At 39.6% G+C, this 20,599-nt stretch overlaps 1 protein-coding gene across 6 annotated transcripts in view; it reads left to right on the plus strand.

Annotated features, from left to right (window-relative positions):
* The window catches only part of LOC108107751 (cyclin-dependent kinase 14), a 91,566-nt gene that overhangs the window by 15,237 nt on the left and 55,730 nt on the right, over positions 1-20,599 (plus strand). The window contains exons 1-2 of one of the 6 annotated variants that reach the window (XM_017215419.1): positions 13,897-14,003; positions 16,330-16,685. The exons of 3 other annotated variants lie outside the window; for them this stretch is intronic. In XM_017215419.1, coding sequence (XP_017070908.1) covers positions 16,631-16,685 — 55 coding nt within the window. In that variant the 5' untranslated portion in view covers positions 13,897-14,003; positions 16,330-16,630. Of the gene's footprint in view, positions 1-13,896; positions 14,004-15,540; positions 15,722-16,329; positions 16,686-20,599 lie in introns of those variants that run through there. 2 more of the 6 variants (XM_017215420.1, XM_017215418.1) reach the window with 2 other exon arrangements.

The following is a 20,599-nucleotide window of genomic DNA, read 5'->3' on the forward strand; positions in this document are numbered from 1 at the left end:
CTGCGCAGAAAATGGCAACAAAGATTGTTAATAATGGCAAACAAGCGGAGCTACTGAAGTTTCCACTCTTTGCCCTGCCACTTGAGCATTGACAGGCGAATTTTCCTGTGTCTTAAGATAGCGACCCACTTCCTCTGCGTGCACCCCACCCACTCCATTTTCCCGCCCAAGAAGAAGAAGAAGAAGAAGTTAATTTGCAGCGACGGGCACGCAAAATCAAGCGCGGGGCAAAGAGTGGCACGAATGGGGAAAAGCTTCTGCTTTTTTCGGAAGGGCAGAAGGGGTATGGAAAAGAAGGGGGGTTAAGCTGTAGGGAGCCAGGAAAAACCAAGACGAAGACGAGCACACAAAACGACATTCCGCGGCAATCAAAGGGGGGTTGTTTGGGTGGAAAATGGAGAGAGGGAGAGAGAGAGCGTGTAGGGGGAAGATGGGTAGGAAAGGCGGGGAGAACGCATTACAAATTCCATTACTTTGAGCAGCGAACATGACCTGATTTTTATGTATATGTATGCGTGTCGGTGTCTCCTGTGTAACTGCATGTGTGTGTGCGTGCGGGTGTGTCTATGTGAGTGCGGGTGGCGGGGGGTGGCGATGCTGCGGGAAAGAAATTAGGCGGACCAAAAAAATAGAAGAAGAACAAGAAAGCACGAAGATGGCAACAGTCTGCTGGAGTTTGCCACTGGAAATAAAGTTGTTTATCAGAAAAATATTAACCTTTTATATAAAACACAGTAAAACTTGCCTATAAATACCCGAAAAACTGACCTAATTCTAAGGAATTCCATTTTTATTAAGTTTCTTCATAAAATTCCTTAAAAAGTGTTTTTTTTTACATTTACTGTTTAATTTCTTTTAACTTTTTCTCCCACTGCATCTGCCTTGGTGTGCGTGCGTGCATATTTGAGCCACGTATTGGCCAGAACCTCCAGATTCTCCCCCTTTTGGCCTGCTCACGCCTTCATCCCACTTCTTGGCCACTTGTCGAGTCACGTAGCAAAAAGTTTTAAGCATTGGCACTTGCGACGTGCAATGGTTTTCCCCTGCTCTGCCCTCTATTTCCTCCTCCCATAACACCCACTCTCCCACCTCCTCCCGAGTTAGACAGCTTCCGCCCCCTCATCCCTTCCCTCCTTTGGCCATTTTTGGCTATCACAGGGCAATAAATTAACAGAAATGAATGTGGATACGGGTGAGGGGGCCATCAGGAGAGTGGCCTACACACAACTCAATCTAAGCGCCTCCTTTTCCTTGGCTTTTTATGTGTATCAAGTAGAGAGTAGGCCTTAAAGGATGGAGGGGGGAGGGGAGAGGTTGGCGTCAATGTGGCAAAGTGGGAGGGCTTTGGGGCGGAGTAGTGCAAAGTGCAGTGGGTTATTGGCGCACTTTTATTACCAGAAAAATTGCTTGTCGCACGATTCTCTCACTTCTCATGCTTCATTTGGTCTTGCCTTTCGTTCACTGTTTTTCTTTACACTTAGGGAAAATGTCTATTACTTTTCTATGAAATTTGATTGATATTTTATATTATTATTCATTTAAGATCTTAGTTTTTAAAGTCTCAAAGGGACTATCGGTTAAATATTCTCAAAAAATTGGTAAAAATTATGAATCCGTTAAAGCATTGTCTTACTTTTAAGTTTCAAGATTGTTAGTGAGAATATTTGTGCTAATTTTAATTACAAAATTTGTTTTAATAATTTAAAACCTTAATCGAAAATCCTTTTCTCTCTGCAGTTACGCTTTCGCTTTACTCCTTTGCAGGACATTTGCAGCACAATGAAAGTGTCACAAGTTGGATGGGCGTGTAGCCCCTGGGCAGTTTTGGGTTGGCTGGTTCAAAGTGCACTTTATTCAATTAAAAAGTATCGAGAGAGGGGTCAAAGGGGGCGGGGAGGCAGCAGAGGAGGTCATGGTAGCCGTCCGACATGTAAAATGTTGTAAATGTTTGCCCAAGGCAAATTGTCCAACCAATTATGATTGGCAAGCCAGGAGAAAGCCCGAATGGATGGATGGCTGAATGGATAGGCAGGGTGGGAGGGTGGCTTGAGGTTGAGCTGTGGCTGTTGAAGGTTTTGCGGATTGTGGGTCGATTGGGCCAATGTTGAACCACTGAACTGACACAGTTTTTGCAGCTTAAAGAGCAGAAGGCAGATGACCTGAAAGGAAATCTCTTTCATAAGAAAAATGGTTAAGTAAATAGGTAATGGGGCAAAGATATATTTTAATATTGTTTTAAGAACGTGAGATAACAATGAGAAGAGGAAAATTATAAAATAACAAAAAGGTAAAAGGGTTGAGAATGAATTATGAGTGTGAAAAAGTTTAAATCAGTTTTCCTAGAACTTGGTTAGGTTTTTCAGCTTTTTATCTTCCATCACCATTATGAAATCACCTTGTAATTGCCTTGCTAACTCTATTAACGACTTCCGATACTTGGCTAAAAATCTCTCACTGGGTTCCTAAGCATTTGATTTATTTCCCAAAGTGGCATCGCAAGCCTTTCCTAATTTTCACACCATACAAACGTCATATTTCGCATTTTCTCATGACTCTTACATAGACAGACAGACGTAAATAGAAGAGTGAACAAATCATGTGAACTATTATGGCAATTTGCAGTTATTAATCAAAAGGGTGTCACACCCCTCCTCCTCCCTCCTCCCTCCCCTTTTATTCATCAAATATGCAAAAGGCAATGGAATCAGTGTTGCAGGCAGCCGAAAGTGGCAGAGATTTACGACCTACTTCCATATGCATGACAGCTGCAAAACGCTACCAAAGTGACTGACTAACTAACCAGTGAGCACTGCGAGCGAGTCCTGAAATTGCCAAAAGGACGAAGCAGCTTTGGTCTACACATATGCAAATGTCTGCTCCATAACCCTTCGTTACTTGCATCCTGCAGGTCCTTTGGCAGCTCCTTTGGCTGCCTTTGCCTGCAATTTGCATTACTCATTTGACACTTTGTCTATCAGGTGGAATCGCAGACAGCGAGCAACACCTGCCAGTGAGTCCCAAAAAAAAAAAAAAGAACTAAAAACCAAACAGGATAGGTATCCCTGAGATGAAAATGAAGACGAAGACCTGCGCTTCTTGCAGAAAGACGTTGATGAACGACAGCCTCGTCTGAGGCGCAAAATGCAATCCTTGAGTGGCAAGGCAACATGCAAGTTTTACACTTTAAAAAACTTACGTGCTAGTTTCGAAGCTGCTTTTACAAGTTTTCTTCCTTGAAAATCATGAAAACTGTTGGAGTAATCCCTTAAATTCCCTCTAAAATATCTTAAAAGCAGTTTTGGACCATAAAATTCCTCCGAGTGCATTGCATAAGATAGCTGCGAATCGTAGAGGAGAGGAAGTTATACATATGCTTGATATAAATCTTGAGAGCAACTTTGCCTGTCATGCACAACATGAAACCACTAATTGATGTGAAGGCAGTCCCCAGACTCGAGGCTCCAACACTCTCGAGATGGAAAAACCGAAGACCGAAGACGAACTGAGCCAAAAACTGAAGGTTAGCTGTGGAAAGAAGACTTCTGCAAGTCGTGTTGCATGACTAAACTTTGGGCTGCCTTTTCATTATTAATCAACTGCGAACATTTTCACAGTTAACAGTAGCAGTTGCAGTTCTTCGGTTACCGACTGCTGTCATGCCAATACTAATTAGGGTTAAGTAATTTCATTTCTGTTTCAGCCATAAAAAGCTATCAATGACAAATTATTTCCATAAACAAAGAAAATCCAATGAAATGTGTGAACATAAATGGAGCAGATTGCTGTTATGGCATTAAAACAAAGGATGATGTATTGTGATTGCTGTTTAATTTCGAATCGCATTTAAGTTTTTAATTAAGAAGTGGAAGGCACTCTTTGAAGTTTAATTAGCTATGATGAAAGGCAGTCTCTGTTTTGGTTTTTTGTTAGCTTCATAAAGGAAAAGCACTAGGGAATAGTAGTTAACAGTTATTAATTCTAAATCTTTTTAGCCATTTAAACTATAATATTTCCCTTTCTTTAATTTCAGGTAAGTTTCCTAACTCGCGAAGCATTAGAACTACTGCATCATCTCTCTCAAGATAAACCATTCTTCCTGGTAAGCTTTTCTAGACCATTGTCAAGGACAAACATGGCCAGAAACATAAGACCAAAACCACCATTTAATAGTCGGCCATAGCTGCCATATAGACCAGTCAACAAACCCATTAGTCTGTCCCATTTATAACTCTCCAAAATGTCCTTCTTCTGCGCTCTTTTTGTGCCATTAAAAAAAGGAAAACTTTCATTATGACATTTTATTGTCCTGGTTGCCATTTGCGCTGCTCATTGTGGCTGATTCTCCGGTTGTTGTTGTTGTTCTTGTTGTTGTTGTTGTTGCTAGGAGACAATGACAATGATGATGGGCAGGAATCGGAACCCCCAGCAGCAGCAGCCTCAGCCATGTCAGGCGAGATGAGAAAAGGCAAAAATCGGAAAGGGAGTTCTGCCGGGACCTCAACGACAAGCAAATGGTGTAACGGCTGTCGGTTCGCTTGTTTTAGTTGTTGTCCTTTCAGGCCGTGTCACCAGGCAGCAATAACAACATAGAAGTTAGGTTTAGTGGCTGCACTGAAAGAAAATATGTAGAAAATTATCAAAATAAAACTTTTTCAAGCAATAACTTTCATTACGTAGACCTATGCTTCATGTTTAGTGTTTTCATAAATTTAGTTACATTTTTGCCAGTGTATTTATCACCCGCCACCTACACTTCACTTTCTATTCTCCTCTCTATGCTTTTTATTCGCCTCTTTCTATGTTTGTTTTGGTCTGCTCTTCTGCTGATGTCCCGACAATGGCGTTGATAATTATTATTAGTTTTATTATGTAACTTTAATGCTAGTTCAGAGACTCGTCTCGTCTAACGTGACCTTTGAGAGAAAAAAACAGAGGAAAAATGAAAGAAAAACTAAGGGTACGAGAGGAAAAGCTCGCTTTTCTATTTGCTTTAAGTGTAATACAACACGAGGATTTTTGTGCAAAGTTTTTCCTTTGCTAAGTGAGATGAGGAAATGATTTTGTTTGCTAATTAGTGAGATTTAGAAGAGAACAGCAGACAGACTAATTTAACATGATTTTATAGCACTTAAGTGTCATTAGGAGATTTTTTACCACTAACTAAGAAAGTTTTTCCACATTACATAATAAATAATCAAGATCCAAGCACTCTTTTCATTACCAACTTATTTTTAAAAAGAAAGCTCGAAAATGATTTCTTTTCTTGCATTCTTAATTCATTGTTGATTTTACCTGCTTCTTATCAAAGTTTTCATTTTGTTTTCCCCCGAAAAACTCAGTCCAAAGCAAATTCAGTGATCCCACAAAACAAATCTTCAGCAGAGCCAAGCAAGAAGTTGTGGAACTTCTCTTGTTTAAAGAAAATAAGGAAAACTTCTCAAGAATACTTCCCGCCTCCCGCTGCCTGTCTCAATTTCTCCTTTTATGCCTTCAGCTTAATTAAATGAAATGCAATTTAAAACCGTTCATTGTGCAATCGCTGGCTTTTCTTGTACGAACAAAGACCCCTTTCTACGCCCCCCTTAACAACCTGAAAAACAACACCCATGACGTGAGGCAAAGCGACGAAGCTAGGTAGGCAGGCACCTATAAGGATGCAATGTTAACTGGAAGTTAAGGGCTCGAATGAAATGGGTAAAATGAGCGAAGGAAGTGGGTTTTCTTAACCTTAAGTTATGGGAATTTTAAGAGTTTATTTCTAAAATAATATTTCAGGGAATAATTTTGAATATTTTTAATAGTAAAAGGGTTTTGAAGCCATTTCTACAGTTTTATGTTGACTTATATTTTCGAAGGATTTCAAACTGTTGTTTTTAAATTCACTGGCCCTGGCTTACAAGGGGTTAATATTTGTCTGGCCTCTTGGCGAAAACAAGACGCTCACACATGAGCTGATTACAACGATGGCTGCCAAATGCCACGCCCCCCAACCCACCACCCAACGCCCATTGCCCACTTTTCCATGTCTACGCCTTGCTTCTTAAGCAACTTGCGCGGTCGTTTAACTTTGTGCGGCAGCGATTAAATTTCCAAGTTCTTGGACTCCAACCCAACCCTTTTCCGCCTCCCCAACCACACCCCCTTTCCCATCTCCTTGAGCAATTTTCCCGGTTCTTATCATGTGTTTACTATACTGTGGAAGAAAAGAAGTATAAGTGGGCATAAGTAGGCGAAGAATGCAGAAATGAAGGCGAAGAAGAATCGCACTAAGCGCATTAATTGAATTGTAATTGCCGACGCTGTAGCTCGCTTCTTTTTCTTCCACCACCCCCCACCTTGCCACCCATTTTCCGCTCTCCAACGTTTCCCTTTCCTTTCCGCCTTTCCATCAAGCAACGAGAGTGCTTTATTGTTGTTGTGTCACCGATTTGGGAGTTTGGAATTGGAAGCGGAATGAGAATCGCCAGCAGCCTGCCACTCAACTGGTTTACCCACATACATAGTGATCCCAGCTGTGCCTCATGCCTCAGTTGTGCCCTCTCCTCTCCACCTCTATTTCCCCCCTCCGAAGCTGTGAGTTTTCCAAGCTGTGCGCCAGCAGTTACCAACAGCAGCAGCAGCAGCAGCATGCCAGGCATTTGGCCAATGCAGTCGCTGATTTGTGACTTGCAGGGTAGCTGCATTTTTCAAAGGGGGGTGACATCAGCAGGGGCGTGGAGGAGGTTTTTTTAAAAGAAAAATAAATAAATAAATTGCAAAATGTATGTGCAGTCAGAGGTGCCACAAATAATTTATTTATCAAACTTAAATCTGGGTTTAAATTAGATGCCACATGAAATGCATGGCATTGGTTTGGGTTTTTTGTGGAGAGTTAAGGGGGGGTTTATAAAGTTTACTTTTAAATTATTTATTTAATGAATAAAACAGTTTTTTATAGTAATTTTCTTACTTGATTTTATACAGATTATACAGATTATTTTTATAGAATTTTTAAACAGAATAGTTTCCTGTCTACTTTTACAAGAATCCTACACTTTCCACCTTTGATCCTAACCCTTTGCCACCTTGCCCTTAGCCATGTTTACAGGGTATCTGATGGCCACATAAATCTCAATTTCAATTGTGCATTCCAAACACTTCTTGTTGTTCTTCTCGTTGGGTTTATTTTTGTTGTTCTCGCCGTTGTTGTTTGGGTTCGGTTGTCGGTTCCCAGTTCCCAGTTCTCAGTTCTCAGTTCGTTTTGTGTGTGTGTGTTGGTGTACTTTGGTTTGGTTTTGTGTGGCATGCAACATTGGCTGGGCCGATGGCCCTCCCCCTGTCCGTCCGCATAACAACCAGTATAAAGCTACCCTCCCCCTCCCCCCCGCTCTATCACTCTCCCCTTTGACTGGCTTAAAGGACGCTGAAGGTGAACAACTGCAACTGAAACCGGTTTTCCACTCTGCACTTCACTTCGCTCCTCGGGTGAGGTAACTTTGGGCAGCAGGCAAACAAAATGTTTGCAGTTGCATTCACTGATTAGAACGTGTGGCAAGTTAAGCAGTTTTCCTTCGTTGTTCCCCTCTATCTCTCTCTCTCCTTGCCGCTTTTCCTGCCACAGACAGCTTACATAAATTCACGTCACTCATACGCCACGTGGGCTCAGTTTGGTGTTGGCCAGTCGTTGTTATTGTCTTGTTCTCGCTTTTCCAACAGCCTGAGGGTCTTTTTGATCTGCAGGGAAGGGTAAATTATAACGGAATTAAGCTTACAAAATCTGAAATTAATTTTTAATCATTTTTAAAGTAAGTCTTAAGAGCTGTAAAGTTTCTTTCTGTGTAGTTCCTTGCATTTTTTTCCTTGCACTTCCTTTTGCTATATCAATTTTTCCTTTTCCCTTCAATCAATTTATGACCTGCAACCCGCTCGACTGCCGCCATTTGCCACATTACTCACGTAGTTTTATTGGCCTGTACAATGGCCACACCCCCTACCGCCTACCGCCTACCGCCCAGCAGTTAAGCCATTTAACCCTTTTGTGCATTGCGAAGCGTTTTAATTTGCCTACCGCCTGGTAAAAGAATTGCCATGGTTGCATGTCCTGTTTTTATTTCATTTTCCTGCAGGTTTTCCCTTTTGCCGTTGAATGGCCAGATAAAATTCCCTGGAAAATGCATAAAGGAAAATGAAGAATTACTTACGTCTTTCATCTTCGGTTGCTTAATTAACTTCTGGCAAACGAACTGCCAGCTAAATGAATTCGAGTGTCTTCGGGAATGAAATCAATGGCCTTTGCATTGATGACATCACCTCAAAGTTTGCTTTGTAATTAACCTGAAATAACTTAATTAAATCGCAGCCAAACATTTCTCCTAAGGAGGCTTAATCAACCTGAAAACTCCCGCTGTTCAACCTCCCCTTCCCCTTAGGAAACTCATGAAATGTTTAGGTTTTGTTCTCGAATCTCCATTAATCAAAATAAAACGACAAAGCAAAGCAAACACACTCATACGAGATATTCCGAGAAATTTGGTGTTTTGAGGGAAATTTGTTTTAATGGCCAGCAACAACTTCCAATTAAAACTAGAGATATGAGCGTGTTGCGTTTGAGGCTAATAAATTTCATAACTTGCGAGGAATACATAATTCCTGCAGTCAGCCAAGTTTTGTGTTAGCCAAAAGAGCTAGCAGAAAGCCAAATAAATAAATAACAAACTGCAGTTCTGCTCCGAAAGAAACAAAAAAGATTTGTTGGCCACAAAAGTTGCATCTTCAATCGCAAAATAAACAGAATGCAAAATGGAAAATGTTTGAAGTGGAGAGTGGAGTGGTGGAGAGTGGAGAATAGAGAGAAAAAGGAAGTTCATTTCCTTGCAAGGACTTTGGATAACTATCCAGCCAAAGTCTTTTGTCTAATTATGCAAATTTAAAACTGAACTCAACTCAACTTTAGACTAGTCCGCAAGACAAGCCAGAGCCAGAGCCAAAAAAGTTGCCCAAATTATGTTTGCAGATCTTTGCAGGCAATTAAATTATATAGAAAATTTCCAACTAAAAAATCCCTTTCAAACTTTGTTTGCCTGTCTAATGAAATTATGCAATATTTGCCTGGACTTCGTATTAGATTTTGGCAGGCAAAAATTGTTGGTGGGCTAATTAGTTTTCAGGCAATTTATATGCTAATTTCCGTTGGGTTTAGTTAATATTTGTTGATATTTCTAAACAATTTAATAGTTTTTCGTTCTCTTTCATTTTATATATCACAAATTAGCCTGACATATCAGCACTTGAGACATTCATCAAGCACTTTTCCCCATCTATTTTTCATATATTTAATTCCACTCGAGGGCTGTGCCCTCTTCAAATTAGTTTTGTGTGCAAATGGAAACTATCTGTCGGATTGCGGGCAATTAAAGCACTTGAGACACTTGCCACTTTCCACGGCAAATGATTTCCGTTTTTACTTACCCCGCCTGTCCCCCTCCCACCATTTTTATTCCGATTCGATTCGCTGCAGAAAACTCACACATGCGAGCTTCTTCCTCCTATTTTTCCATCATCCACATAGAGATGCGATTTTCCCTCGCTTCTGGCCTCCATTAAATGCTTGTGCGTGCTGTTTGTTTGCTTTAATTTTGTTTTCTTTTTGGGCATAGCTGTAAATTGGTTCTCACTCTGCTCGCGGCCGAAAAGAAAAAAAAGAAAAACCAGCCAAGTTGATGACTCAAAATGTTTATAGACCTTTTTACTAGAAGCGAGAACGTTTTGCATTTTATGCGATTTTTTTTCTGTTCTTTTTCTCTTTTTTTATTGCAATAAAGTGCAGGGCAGAGAATTGAATGAAAGTGAGACCGGAAGTTTGTGCTCCGCTCATTGTTGATTGCCGCCGGAATATGGAAGGGAGGGGGAGGGGAAGGGGGAGAGAAGTTCCCCTATATAGAAGAGGGGCCAGTTCATGGTCGATTGGCTGGTTTCAAGAGGGAAATGTTAGAGGCTCTTGGCAAGGGAATCGAGGGCAGGAAATCAATGTGCGGAATATATGGCGTATTCCGAATGTTATGACATTATAAACCGACTTTGTCGAGGGGGAATTTTAATTATCCTTTGCGATTGAGTTGCTTGGGCTTTAATGATCTCAAGGGTGCTGGGATTTTATGGCAATTCCAGGGAATGTGTGAAGTTTTAAGCTGTTATGGGTTGGATTAAGGCAGCGCTACTCTATCTTTGCATTGAAAACAATAAATTTAAACCCTTATTCATCTATAATAACCTTTTCCAACCTTTTTGTGTTCTTTTTTAATCCAATTTGATGCCTTTAATTGGTTTATATTTCCCACAAACGCATTCAAATCGGATTTAATGCCCTGCGCTGAAACTCTCTCCCCACAGGAAATTGTCAATTTCCTTCCTCGGCTCCCTCGCAAAGCCAAAACTAAACCACAACAAACACAAGCAAACAATGTTTAGCATATTTATTTGCCTGACATAAACATGAATTATTATTGCGGTTTTTCCAGTGCGAGGGAGGTTGGCTGGTCAACTTTATCCACAACTTTTTGGTCTTTAATCCATCTCATTAGCAAATATGTTTCTCCCTCTATATATATATATTGGTTGGCAGGATGAAAAAGAGAGAGCCAGCTGAACGTGTGGGAAATTGCAGCTCATCTCGCTCACCGAAATCCTGTGGAAAAGGCGGATTACGAGGGAGGTAATTGCATTTGGCTGCCAGTCCCCTCCCCATCTTTCTCCCTGGTCTGTGGCCCAATTTCTCAGTTATTTGTAGTTATTTAAGTTTATTGATTTTATGGACCCACACACTTACACACTTACACTTACAAACACACACATACAGGAGGAGGAAGCAGGAAGGCGGAAATTTGGGGCAAACATTTTGCAAATGTTTTCATTAGCCCAACTTTGATTACATGCTAAGCTAGCCCGAATAAACTTTCAGCAGCATTTATTATTTAAATGATTTTATGGGTTACACATGCGATGTTAGGGGGAAGGGCTATTTGGGTGCAGGATTGATGGTTAGTCACTTCAAAAGTCAATTAAGTTGCCTGGTCCATTTGCCCCGCCTCTTTGGCTCTCACACAGGCTCTCACACACGCCCTCGAATCCGAATTGATTGCCTGCCCAGTCTGCAGTTCATCGAAGGAGCTTATTTTTCCTGGTGCCCTTAATCCGTTTCGATTTCAAATAAAATTCATTTCGAATTCTGAAAGTTTGGGAAGGATAACAGGAAGTGGAGGAGGGGCATGTCGTTTTCCATTAAATTTACCTACGCAGAGTAAGAAATAAAATGTCAACTAAAACAACAAGGGAAAAGAAGATTTTCTTTTTGTTGAGTTCCTGGCAGATGAAAAGCGGGGGAAAACAGTGAGAAAAGCTGTCTAAGAACACGCAGCTGCACTGGGGGAAAATGATGATCTAAAAGTTTGATATACAAAAAGAAAAACTAATCATATATCTTCACTAATACTAAATATTTTCCCAAACTAAACTAAACTTCCAAACTACAGTTTGTAAAATTTGAAAAAATTCAAATTTATATCAAAAGTCTTCCTTATTACGTATTCATTTCCTCAGTGTTTGGAAAAGTTTTCCGGCTTTCCAGCTGAGTAAGAACATATACAAATAAAAAGCAGAATAAACTGGTAACTGGCAGCATGAATCGGTTAACACGGCGTATGCGTAACTTCTAAGGACCCCACGCCAAAGGACCCTCACGTGCCATTGCAACAGCGGAGATAAAAAGCAAAAGTTAAAACCATTTCACACGCAATTTTTAGCCTACTGTTGTTTGCTCAACCGGTGACTGTTGCTCCGCCTTTTGGTCACCTGGGGGAAAAGTCAGGAAAAACCAAACCAAAGGCAGGAGGTAGCAATTTTCCTGGGGAAAATCATGAAGGAGGGAGAGTGCGTGTCTCGGCGGCCTAAACAAATGCAACACTTTCGGGCCCAAACAACAAGAAGAGGAGCACCAAGAGCTAACCATGACTACAAAATTTATTTTTCCTCGCATGGCAGCCGCAAAAGTTTTTCCAGGTGCGGTTTTTGCGGTACGGTTTTTCAGGCCTCAGGGCGATCCAAATGCAAATTAGCCCCCGGTTTTTCGGGGGTAATTGAAATGGACGGCGGCGAGGAGAGCGTAGAGGTCCTGCGTGAAAAGTCAGCTCGGTGGAAATGATTGATATTTTTTGCGGCAAAACTTGTGATAAGGGTTCGGGCGTCGAGGGTGTGGAAAGTGGCTAGCCGCTAGGGTTTGACATGTTTACATGACTTTCGATGTGTTTTTTCATGGGGGGAAAAGTGTTGCGAAATGAAAAATGTTAGAAAAAAGGTAACTAATCAAAATAAATTGCATTTTTATTATAAAACATGGCTAGTTTTTCACAAAGTGTATTTTCGTTTTTAAAAGTTAAAGAGGATAGAAATGGAAGAGCAACTTCCATTAAGAGATAGATCTGATTGGCCATCAAAGAAATGGGTTCTTCATGAAAACCCTTTGGAAAACCTAACCTACCCCTAACTCAAAGGCATTTTGTTTCCTTTTTGGAAAGGCATTAAGCAGTTGTTACCTTTTTTTATTGCCAACAAAGCCCAATAAACCGAGGTCTAAGCCTAATCAAATTTTTTGCTGGTGGGCGATTTGAGCTTTTTGCTTAGCTCCTGTTACGCCGAAAACTGGCTCGCTGGGGAATTGGCCAGAGAAAGGGAGAGAGAAGGATGGAGATGAGTGGGCGAGAGAGAATGATTCTCTTTCTGGGGAGACTTGTGTGATATTCCCAGGCTTTTAATAACTGAACAAGCCGCTCATTAATAATTTAAAATAGAGCACCAAAATATGCGATGCCCCAATCTGTTGGCCTCTCTTTCGCTTGACATCTACCCTCTCTTTCACTTCTCAAATGGAGTGGTGAAAATGTTGTTGTGGAAGTTAAGTTATTTGAGAGAGAGTCCCATTCTCTCCTCTGTTTGTTGCGTGGCCACATTCCTTCATTGGATACTCGTTTCTCTCTCTGTTTCTCTGTTGTGGATGCCTTTGCACTTGTCTCTCCCTCTCTCTCTCTCTCTCTTAGCCCCGCTTAGCCCCTTCTCTCTCACTTTTTTGGCTGATGATTCATGCTTTTCGGCCACTGCTGCATTAAACAATGGCCTGCCTGGCTGCTTCTTAAATTATTTATTTTCGCCAACACTTCCTCGTAGCAGCCAAAACGTACATCAGCACTTTTCCACTCTTTCCTCTCTTTTCTTTTCATTTGCCTTCCTTTGTTTTGTTTTCCTTATTTTATTTTGTTTACTTTTTGGTTTTGTTGTGCTTTGTTTTGGCTGCTGAGTAAGCAGAAAAACATAAAAGATTTTTATCGTTTTTTTTTAAGACTTTTTTTCAATCAATCAAAGTTTAATTTACTGTAAAAGAAAAAGTGTTTAAAAAATATACGAAAAGGGTTTTAAAAGTATAAATAAATGGATTTTATAATTATGAAATCTATCTTAATGTTCTATATTTCTCTCAGTGCATTTATGGCTTCGATTCTTGGTTCTCCGAATTTCTGCTTGTGACGTAAGCCGAACGAAGCGAATTAAACCGGAACGCAAAGCTCGTCTTCAGCTGTTCAAACTTTGCCGGCTGCGCTTTTCGTTTTATTTTCCTCTTTTTTGCCTCAATGAATTTTCATAGTAGCGAAAATCGTCATGGAAAACTCACCACGACGTAGCTGCCAGCGTAGCTGCTACTGCAAATGCTGCTGTTCCGCTGCATGTTGCTAAGCTGCATTTGTTGCTGGCACTGCAATGTTGCTGCTGCCATGTTGCTAAGGTGTCTCTGTGATGTTGCTGCTGTGTTGCTTGGTGTTGCTGTCGTGCCTTTCATGTTGCTGTTGTGTTTTTAGTTCATAATCGAACGTTCGCCGCGGCTGACGTTTCGCTCTCGCTCGCTCCCTCTATCCCCGTCTCTTTCGCGCGCCATCTACCGCTCTCTGTCGCTCGCCAGTGGCTTTCAAACTGCAAATATTGTACGTCACATTGCTGGTGGCTGGTTTTTTTTGGATTTTTGTCGCAGCCTCATAAATCACAGCTTAAATAACAAACAGGCAACAGCAACAACAACAATAATGGCCCGCAATAAATATAATAATCATTTTTAATAATTTGTGTACCCTTATCCCTATTGTTGTTGTTGCTGCTGCTGCTGCTGCTGTGTGTGTGCCGTGTGTGTAGCTTATTTATTTATTTGCCTCGTGTGTGTGTTTGTTTATTTGAATTGTTTGCTATTTGAGCAGCCGGAGCCGCGAAGTGCGCACCCCAAATGCGAAATGCGGTCTCTAGTTTCAATTAGAAGTCCGAGTTGGTCGGCCCCTTAACCCTCTTGGCTTAACCCCTTCGGGACCAGCACCCCCACATTTATTTGAATTCCGCTTATTTGCGAGGCTTTGCACGGGTTGAAGTGCGTTCAGCTGCGAGAAGGAAACCAAAACTGAAGGTTATTTTCGAGCCAGAGCAGTTTATTGTTATTGCTATCTTCGGGTTTGTTTCCTCTCTTTTTGGCAATTACGATTCGCACTGTTAAACGAGGTCCAATTCATAATAAACTTAAATACAGTGGTCGCTGGCAAAGAAAGCTTTGATTGCTGAGAAATAATAATGAAGCAAATTGCCCGGAGCACGATTGCATATCAATTAGCACTTTCCTAAGATGTGCTAATGGTTTATAGTCATGAATTATTTGATTTTTGATACGTTTTAAGCTAAATGACTAAATCAAATATAAAGTATTAAGAGCAAGTTTTTATATAATAATTATTATTTATTTTTAATGTCTTCAAATGAAAACTTCCTCGACAGTCACCCACTGTACCAAAGATAAATTTGTATCATAATTCGTTCGAGTTCAAGGCGGTGCGTGACTTTGAAGTGTAAACATTTGGCGGCAATGCGAGATAATCGTGATAATGAACTTGTGTCTGCGACCGCAGAAGCTGAATGAAAACTGCCCATAGAGAAGAGAAAGAAAAAAGCATGAAAAATAAACCTATTAAATATAATCACTAAGGCCTGTCGTCACTTTATCTAGAATTCCTATAAATCACAAGCCGAGGCGCAGCTTCGATTTCCATCAGCTGACTTAAGATGTTTTCCCTCTGCTTTTGCGAGCAATTTGCATGCATCACCGGAAAAGTGTGACGCAAATGCCTGCCAATTGCAGTGGCTCTCAAACTGCACAGCTCGAGCTGCAGTCGCTTGCTTTTTCGATCTCTTAACGAGATTTGCCTTTGACCCAGCTATAGGCTAAGGCACCCCATAGCCTTTGATTTTTGCCACCCCTTTGGTGAGTCGCGACCTGCCCTCACCCTGCCAGTCCTAAATCATGTAATATTGCGTATTCGCCGTGTAAGACAGGATATTTTGCAACCCCCTTAAGAGCAGTTTTCTCTCTCTTAGGTTCCACAAGCCGGCTTCTAGTTTCTCTGAAAGAGAGTGTACTAACCACCCACCGCCCACTTTTTGGTCGCCCTTGCGCTACTTTTACCGCTTCTTCTTCTTCATCGCCAGGCGTAACGTAAAAACGCCAACGTCGACGCCGACATCGCTGCCGCTCCGCAGTCGACGTCCTTTGTCCCGTTTCTCGTTGACCTCATTTCGTGTGCGAAACCCAAAGCGGCAGGTTGTGCGTCCCGGCTAAAAGATCCCGAAAATAACACCCAGAAAATTGCGAAACTTTGCCTGAAAAAAAGTGTGTGTAAAACTGTGGCTTTGCTTACGATTATTTATGATTTATGAAGTTATTTAAAACTCAGTTCTTTATGATTTAAAAGTTTAACAAAGAACAAAAGTGTAAATGTGCTCAAAAAAATCAAGTTTTTGAAAGATTGTTAACTATGAAAAGCTGAAGAGTGACAACTTTTACGATATTTATCTGTTTATTTTTGATTTTGGAAGAATTAGTGAGAAGTTAAAACCAAAAAATATAAAAAACTATTGCAAAATTTGAGTAAAAACATTGAAGTGATTTTTTGATAAATATTTTTATAATATGGTTATTTTTATAATTTATTAATAAAATAAAAAAAAACTACTAAACATGCGTGAAACTTTCTGTGAGAAAGTGTTTCTGTTACCTTTATTTCTGCACTTTTTAAGTTCCTAAGTTGAACCTGAAAACCTTATGAAAATCATAAAAATCAACAACCACCCCTAACAATCAGCCACCCCAGGAAAAGTCAAAGCCCACAACAACAACAACAACAACAACAGCAAGAAAGTGTCTTTCAAGCGGCAAACTTTTTCTGTGGTGCTTGTTGTTGTCTGTGGTCGCTAGATTTATTGTTGTTTTGTCTGCAGATAATATTTGACCTCGTTTACTTGCAACTTCGGCGTCGTCGTCTGATAAAAAACCAGAATTGATAAACCCATATATCTTGTTCGAGAGAGTGAGCCTGTGTGAGTGTTTGTGTGTTTGGAGTTCATATATCTCCATCGGATTTCAAAAGCCAGTGAAATTTACGAGTACCCCGCAGATAAACCAAAGAAATGCGTGCCATAAACGTGTCTGTTAGCCCGACTAAATAATCAACTGACTAACTTTGGTATAAACTAAAACTAAGAGAGCGCCTTCGACTACGTCTTGAAAAGCAGCAGCAACATGGCCGAACTAATCAGTCAGCCCACTAAAATTAACAACAATAATTTTGGTGCCGGTGCGTATATATACACATCATAAATAATCCCCCCAAGAACATGACTATATCTCTTTTGTTTGATCAGTTTGAGCATTAGATTGCCTGCCCCAAGGGGCATTCTTTTGGTTATAAACACACACAGAAATGATTCTTCATTTTTTTATAAATTATTTATATCGATTTGGCTTTAATTGGCATTTGTTATGGTTGCTTGGGTTTATTTTTAGTTAAGCGGAATGCCATAAAGGCGTTTGTTTATTTTTTTGATAGTCTTTAAAAATATAAACAAGTTGGGAGAGTTCGGGAAAAGTTAGGGAAAAGTTTTAGCTGTGAATCATAGTGTAGTTTCTTAGGAAGAGGTTATAAGAATATTCATTATTCTTATTTATATAAAATATTTCTTGATAAACATATATTTTATACCCAAAAGCAGGTTTTTTTAATCCTTAAAAGTCTTAAATATTTCCCTGAGAGTTGTCAATAATTTATTTGCATTTCCCTCTTTCTGCTCTCGCATATATTGACGGAATTAAAAAAAAAAAGGAATTTCCCATAAATTCAGCTCTCAATTTAAATTCCAGCACACACACAAATCTCCAACTTCCTGCCGTTCATCCTTTTCAGCTTTATATACACTTGAAAAATTCACAAAAAATGCACATATACACCCAATGCCGAGTGCCTTAAAAAAGCAAATAAATAAATGCATATTTTAAAATATGCGGCCGGAGTCTCTGTTTAAAATGCAATACAAATACAGAGCAAAGGAGAGAATGGCAGGCATCAAAGTAAATTTTATTAAAATTAAGCGTAAATATTTTGACACGGCCAGAGGAGAAATAAAAGAGAAGAGTTATATAAATGCAACTGCCAGAAGCAGAAACTGCATTTAATTGAAAAATTGTGCAATCCAGTTCGGTCTCTGCTCCTCTCTCTGCCATTTAGACCCCTCTCTCTTTCTCTTTGAGAACTCGAACCCGTTTCTCCTTCCTCAATTGATATTAATTCAAGTCGAATTGAATTTTATTTTTGTTTATTAGAGAACATTGAACCCAAGACGATGGCCGCCCCGACTGACGTCATGTCCCCAGGCCCAGGCCTGAGTTTCCCAAGTCTCGAACCAAATCGAAATCATTTATTTAATCAGACATTATGCTTTATGGAGGCGAGCGATAAGCCACTGCCCCCGACCAACCTCTGGTCTATCTCGAAAACAAACATGAAACAAACGCATCCGAAACTCATTATGGAGTATCGGCTTCTATCTCGGTTTGATTTATTAGTGCAGCTCGCTCAGATTGTGGCCAACTAGTTTTGGTGTTGCTTTTGGGCTAAATACAATTTAATTATTTCCCCGCAAGTCGCCTTTAGTTTAGTTTAGTTTGTCTAATTATGAAAGCCGCCTTTGCAACGCCAAATACAATGTCAAACTGATTAAATTTTGAGGCTGGCAACCGATGGCTAAATCAATTAGATAGTTATGACGGTTTTATAATGGAAAAGCAACTTAGATTTACGGCCAATATTGAAATCTACTGACCAGATGCACTTTTCAAGTTAATTAAGGAAAATATGAGGTTTTAGAGCCATTGGAAGTAATACAGAAAGATAAATGGCAGGTTTTGTGGTAAAAAATTGACTATTTTGCGTTTTTTAAAAATATTTAAAAAATATATAACTCAAATTTAAACGTTCTTTATGTCATAAAATACTTTATTGAGCGCAAATATAAACTCTTACTTAATATAAAAAGCGTTTTTAAACTGTTTTTTGTAGCCCAGAGATTTGATTTTCCTCATTTTCTTATCTTTTTCAAGCCAACCTACACTTTGCTTATCAGCATGTTTTTAATTTAATCCCATATTAGTTTTTTCTAAAGTAGGTCATAAGTGTAATTAACTTTTTACATCTCTCTCAGCAATTAATAATAATTTAATAAATATTAGATTAGGTGGAATTAAAGTTAAATGAAAAAATATAAATTTACCTTTTACCTAATTAACTACTCCAGCTGTTTCTGCTTTTGTTTTTCTCTCTCAGTTTCTTCTCTAAAAATTAACATTTCAATTTTAATTAAGCTTGGATTTGGCAGGTGGTGGCTCTTTTCGGCCAAGTTTTCTGCTTTTTGGCAACTTTCAGATGAACGATTCGTGAGCACGCAACTCCAGTCAGAAAGCTGCCGCTGCTGCTGCTGCTGCTGCTGCCGTGTGCAAAAACTATTAAAACAGGTGGCCAATACACTCAAGCAAGAAAATATATATATATGTAAACGTATTTTTCCATTACGAAAACATGCAACTGGTTGACTAATTTTCTACCCACTTTTCTTATCCATTACGCCCCATCTTTTCCAAAGGAAACTCTCCCTTTCTCCGTCTTTAATTTGATTAGATTTGATGGCCGCCCGGCGATAAAAAATAGTTCTATATGGTAATAAACTTGGTGTTTGCCCTCGGGCGGGGAGCTTGAATACTTTTCAAAATCTAAATAATCACGCATTTTCGAGACTGTGTGTTTTTGATGGTTTTTTAATTTTATTATTTGCCTGGTGAATAAATGATGCGTGCTTTATGGCCCCGCTGATGGATGGGGCTGCCAAAGGCGTAGAAAGCTGGGCCGGCAAAGGGTTAAGGCCAGCGTGAATGGTTATTTATGCTAGCGTGAAAATGGGCATTTAAAAATGTGTTTTAATGAAGGTTTTAATATCATGGCTAATGATTTAAGTAATTTGCGTAGTTTTCCAATACATTTAATATTTATTTTAGTTTTTATGCTGTTAGTTTTTCAGCTCTTAATTATTTTTTTTCCATTAATTTAAGCTTTATCCGCTTTGGAAGTTCCATTACTCTGCTTTTAATTAGTTAAAAATGCATTTTAATTAAACGGACACTTGCCTGCGGATTAACAAACCGCAAAACAAATTGAATTTATATAGAATTTAATATTGATTAAAGTTAAAATTCGTTTTGCAGTCGAGTTCATGGAGGTCATTAGGTAAAAGAAAGCTGGCAAATCGATTGGATTTTCCTTCTATTTCCCACACTTATCACTCTTTTTCTGGTCATTTCTCGCCTTATTTTTGGACCAAGAACATATTTTTATTTGGCTGCCTGGAAGTTTGCGCCGCGCGTCATTTATAAGCCATTTAATCATCGGGCATTCTTGGCCTTTCAGTTCCGTCAGCTGTCGCTGCTGCATTTTGCTCGAATCTCCTGCTATTTTTAGAGATTTTCTTCGGCGATTCTGGCATTCTCCAAAAGAGCAAAACTCTCGCAATTAGTCAGCTGCTTGTCGCCGAGAAGTGTCAAAATATTTTTGCTAGCAACAGTTTGGCTTTTCCTTATTTGTTTTTCTGTTCTTTTTTCAAATCTTTTTTTTTTTACTCAGCATTCTATTTTCCCTTGCATCGAATCAGAGAATGTGTGCAAGTTGGCTATAAGCCAGGGGGTGGAGAAAAGGGGGAGGAATATATAGGAACAGAGGTGTATGAAAATATAGGGTTATTACTAAGATATTATGTTTGAAATGTAAAAATAGATCAATGACTTTGGTGGCATTTTAAAATGTAGAAAAATGTTTTAATATTTATTTTAATATTTCTTTCTTTTTCAAAGTATTTTTAAGCCAAATTACCTCTGTAAAAAGTCTTATTTTTCCTTCACTTCATTTATTTTTATATAATCTTAATAATTTCTAACTAATAAGATCGTAAAATACCTTTTACTACCCCTATTTTCCTGCCCACATCTGTTTGGATGTGTGATTCGCCGTGTGTCGTGGCCAAAATGTCACGTATACGTCGTGTGGCCTGCCACAGAATCTGCTTCGCCTCCTTCACGATTTTCACGCCTGTCTCGCGCTTTTCCACTTTTCCTCTTCTCTTTCGCCTTCTGCCTTCAGCCTTTGGTTTTGGTTTTGCTTTTGTTTTGGTC

The sequence above is a fragment of the Drosophila eugracilis genome, unplaced genomic scaffold, assembly GCF_018153835.1.
Source record: "Drosophila eugracilis isolate 14026-0451.02 unplaced genomic scaffold, ASM1815383v1 contig_2088, whole genome shotgun sequence".
Lineage (NCBI taxonomy): Eukaryota > Metazoa > Arthropoda > Insecta > Diptera > Drosophilidae > Drosophila > Drosophila eugracilis.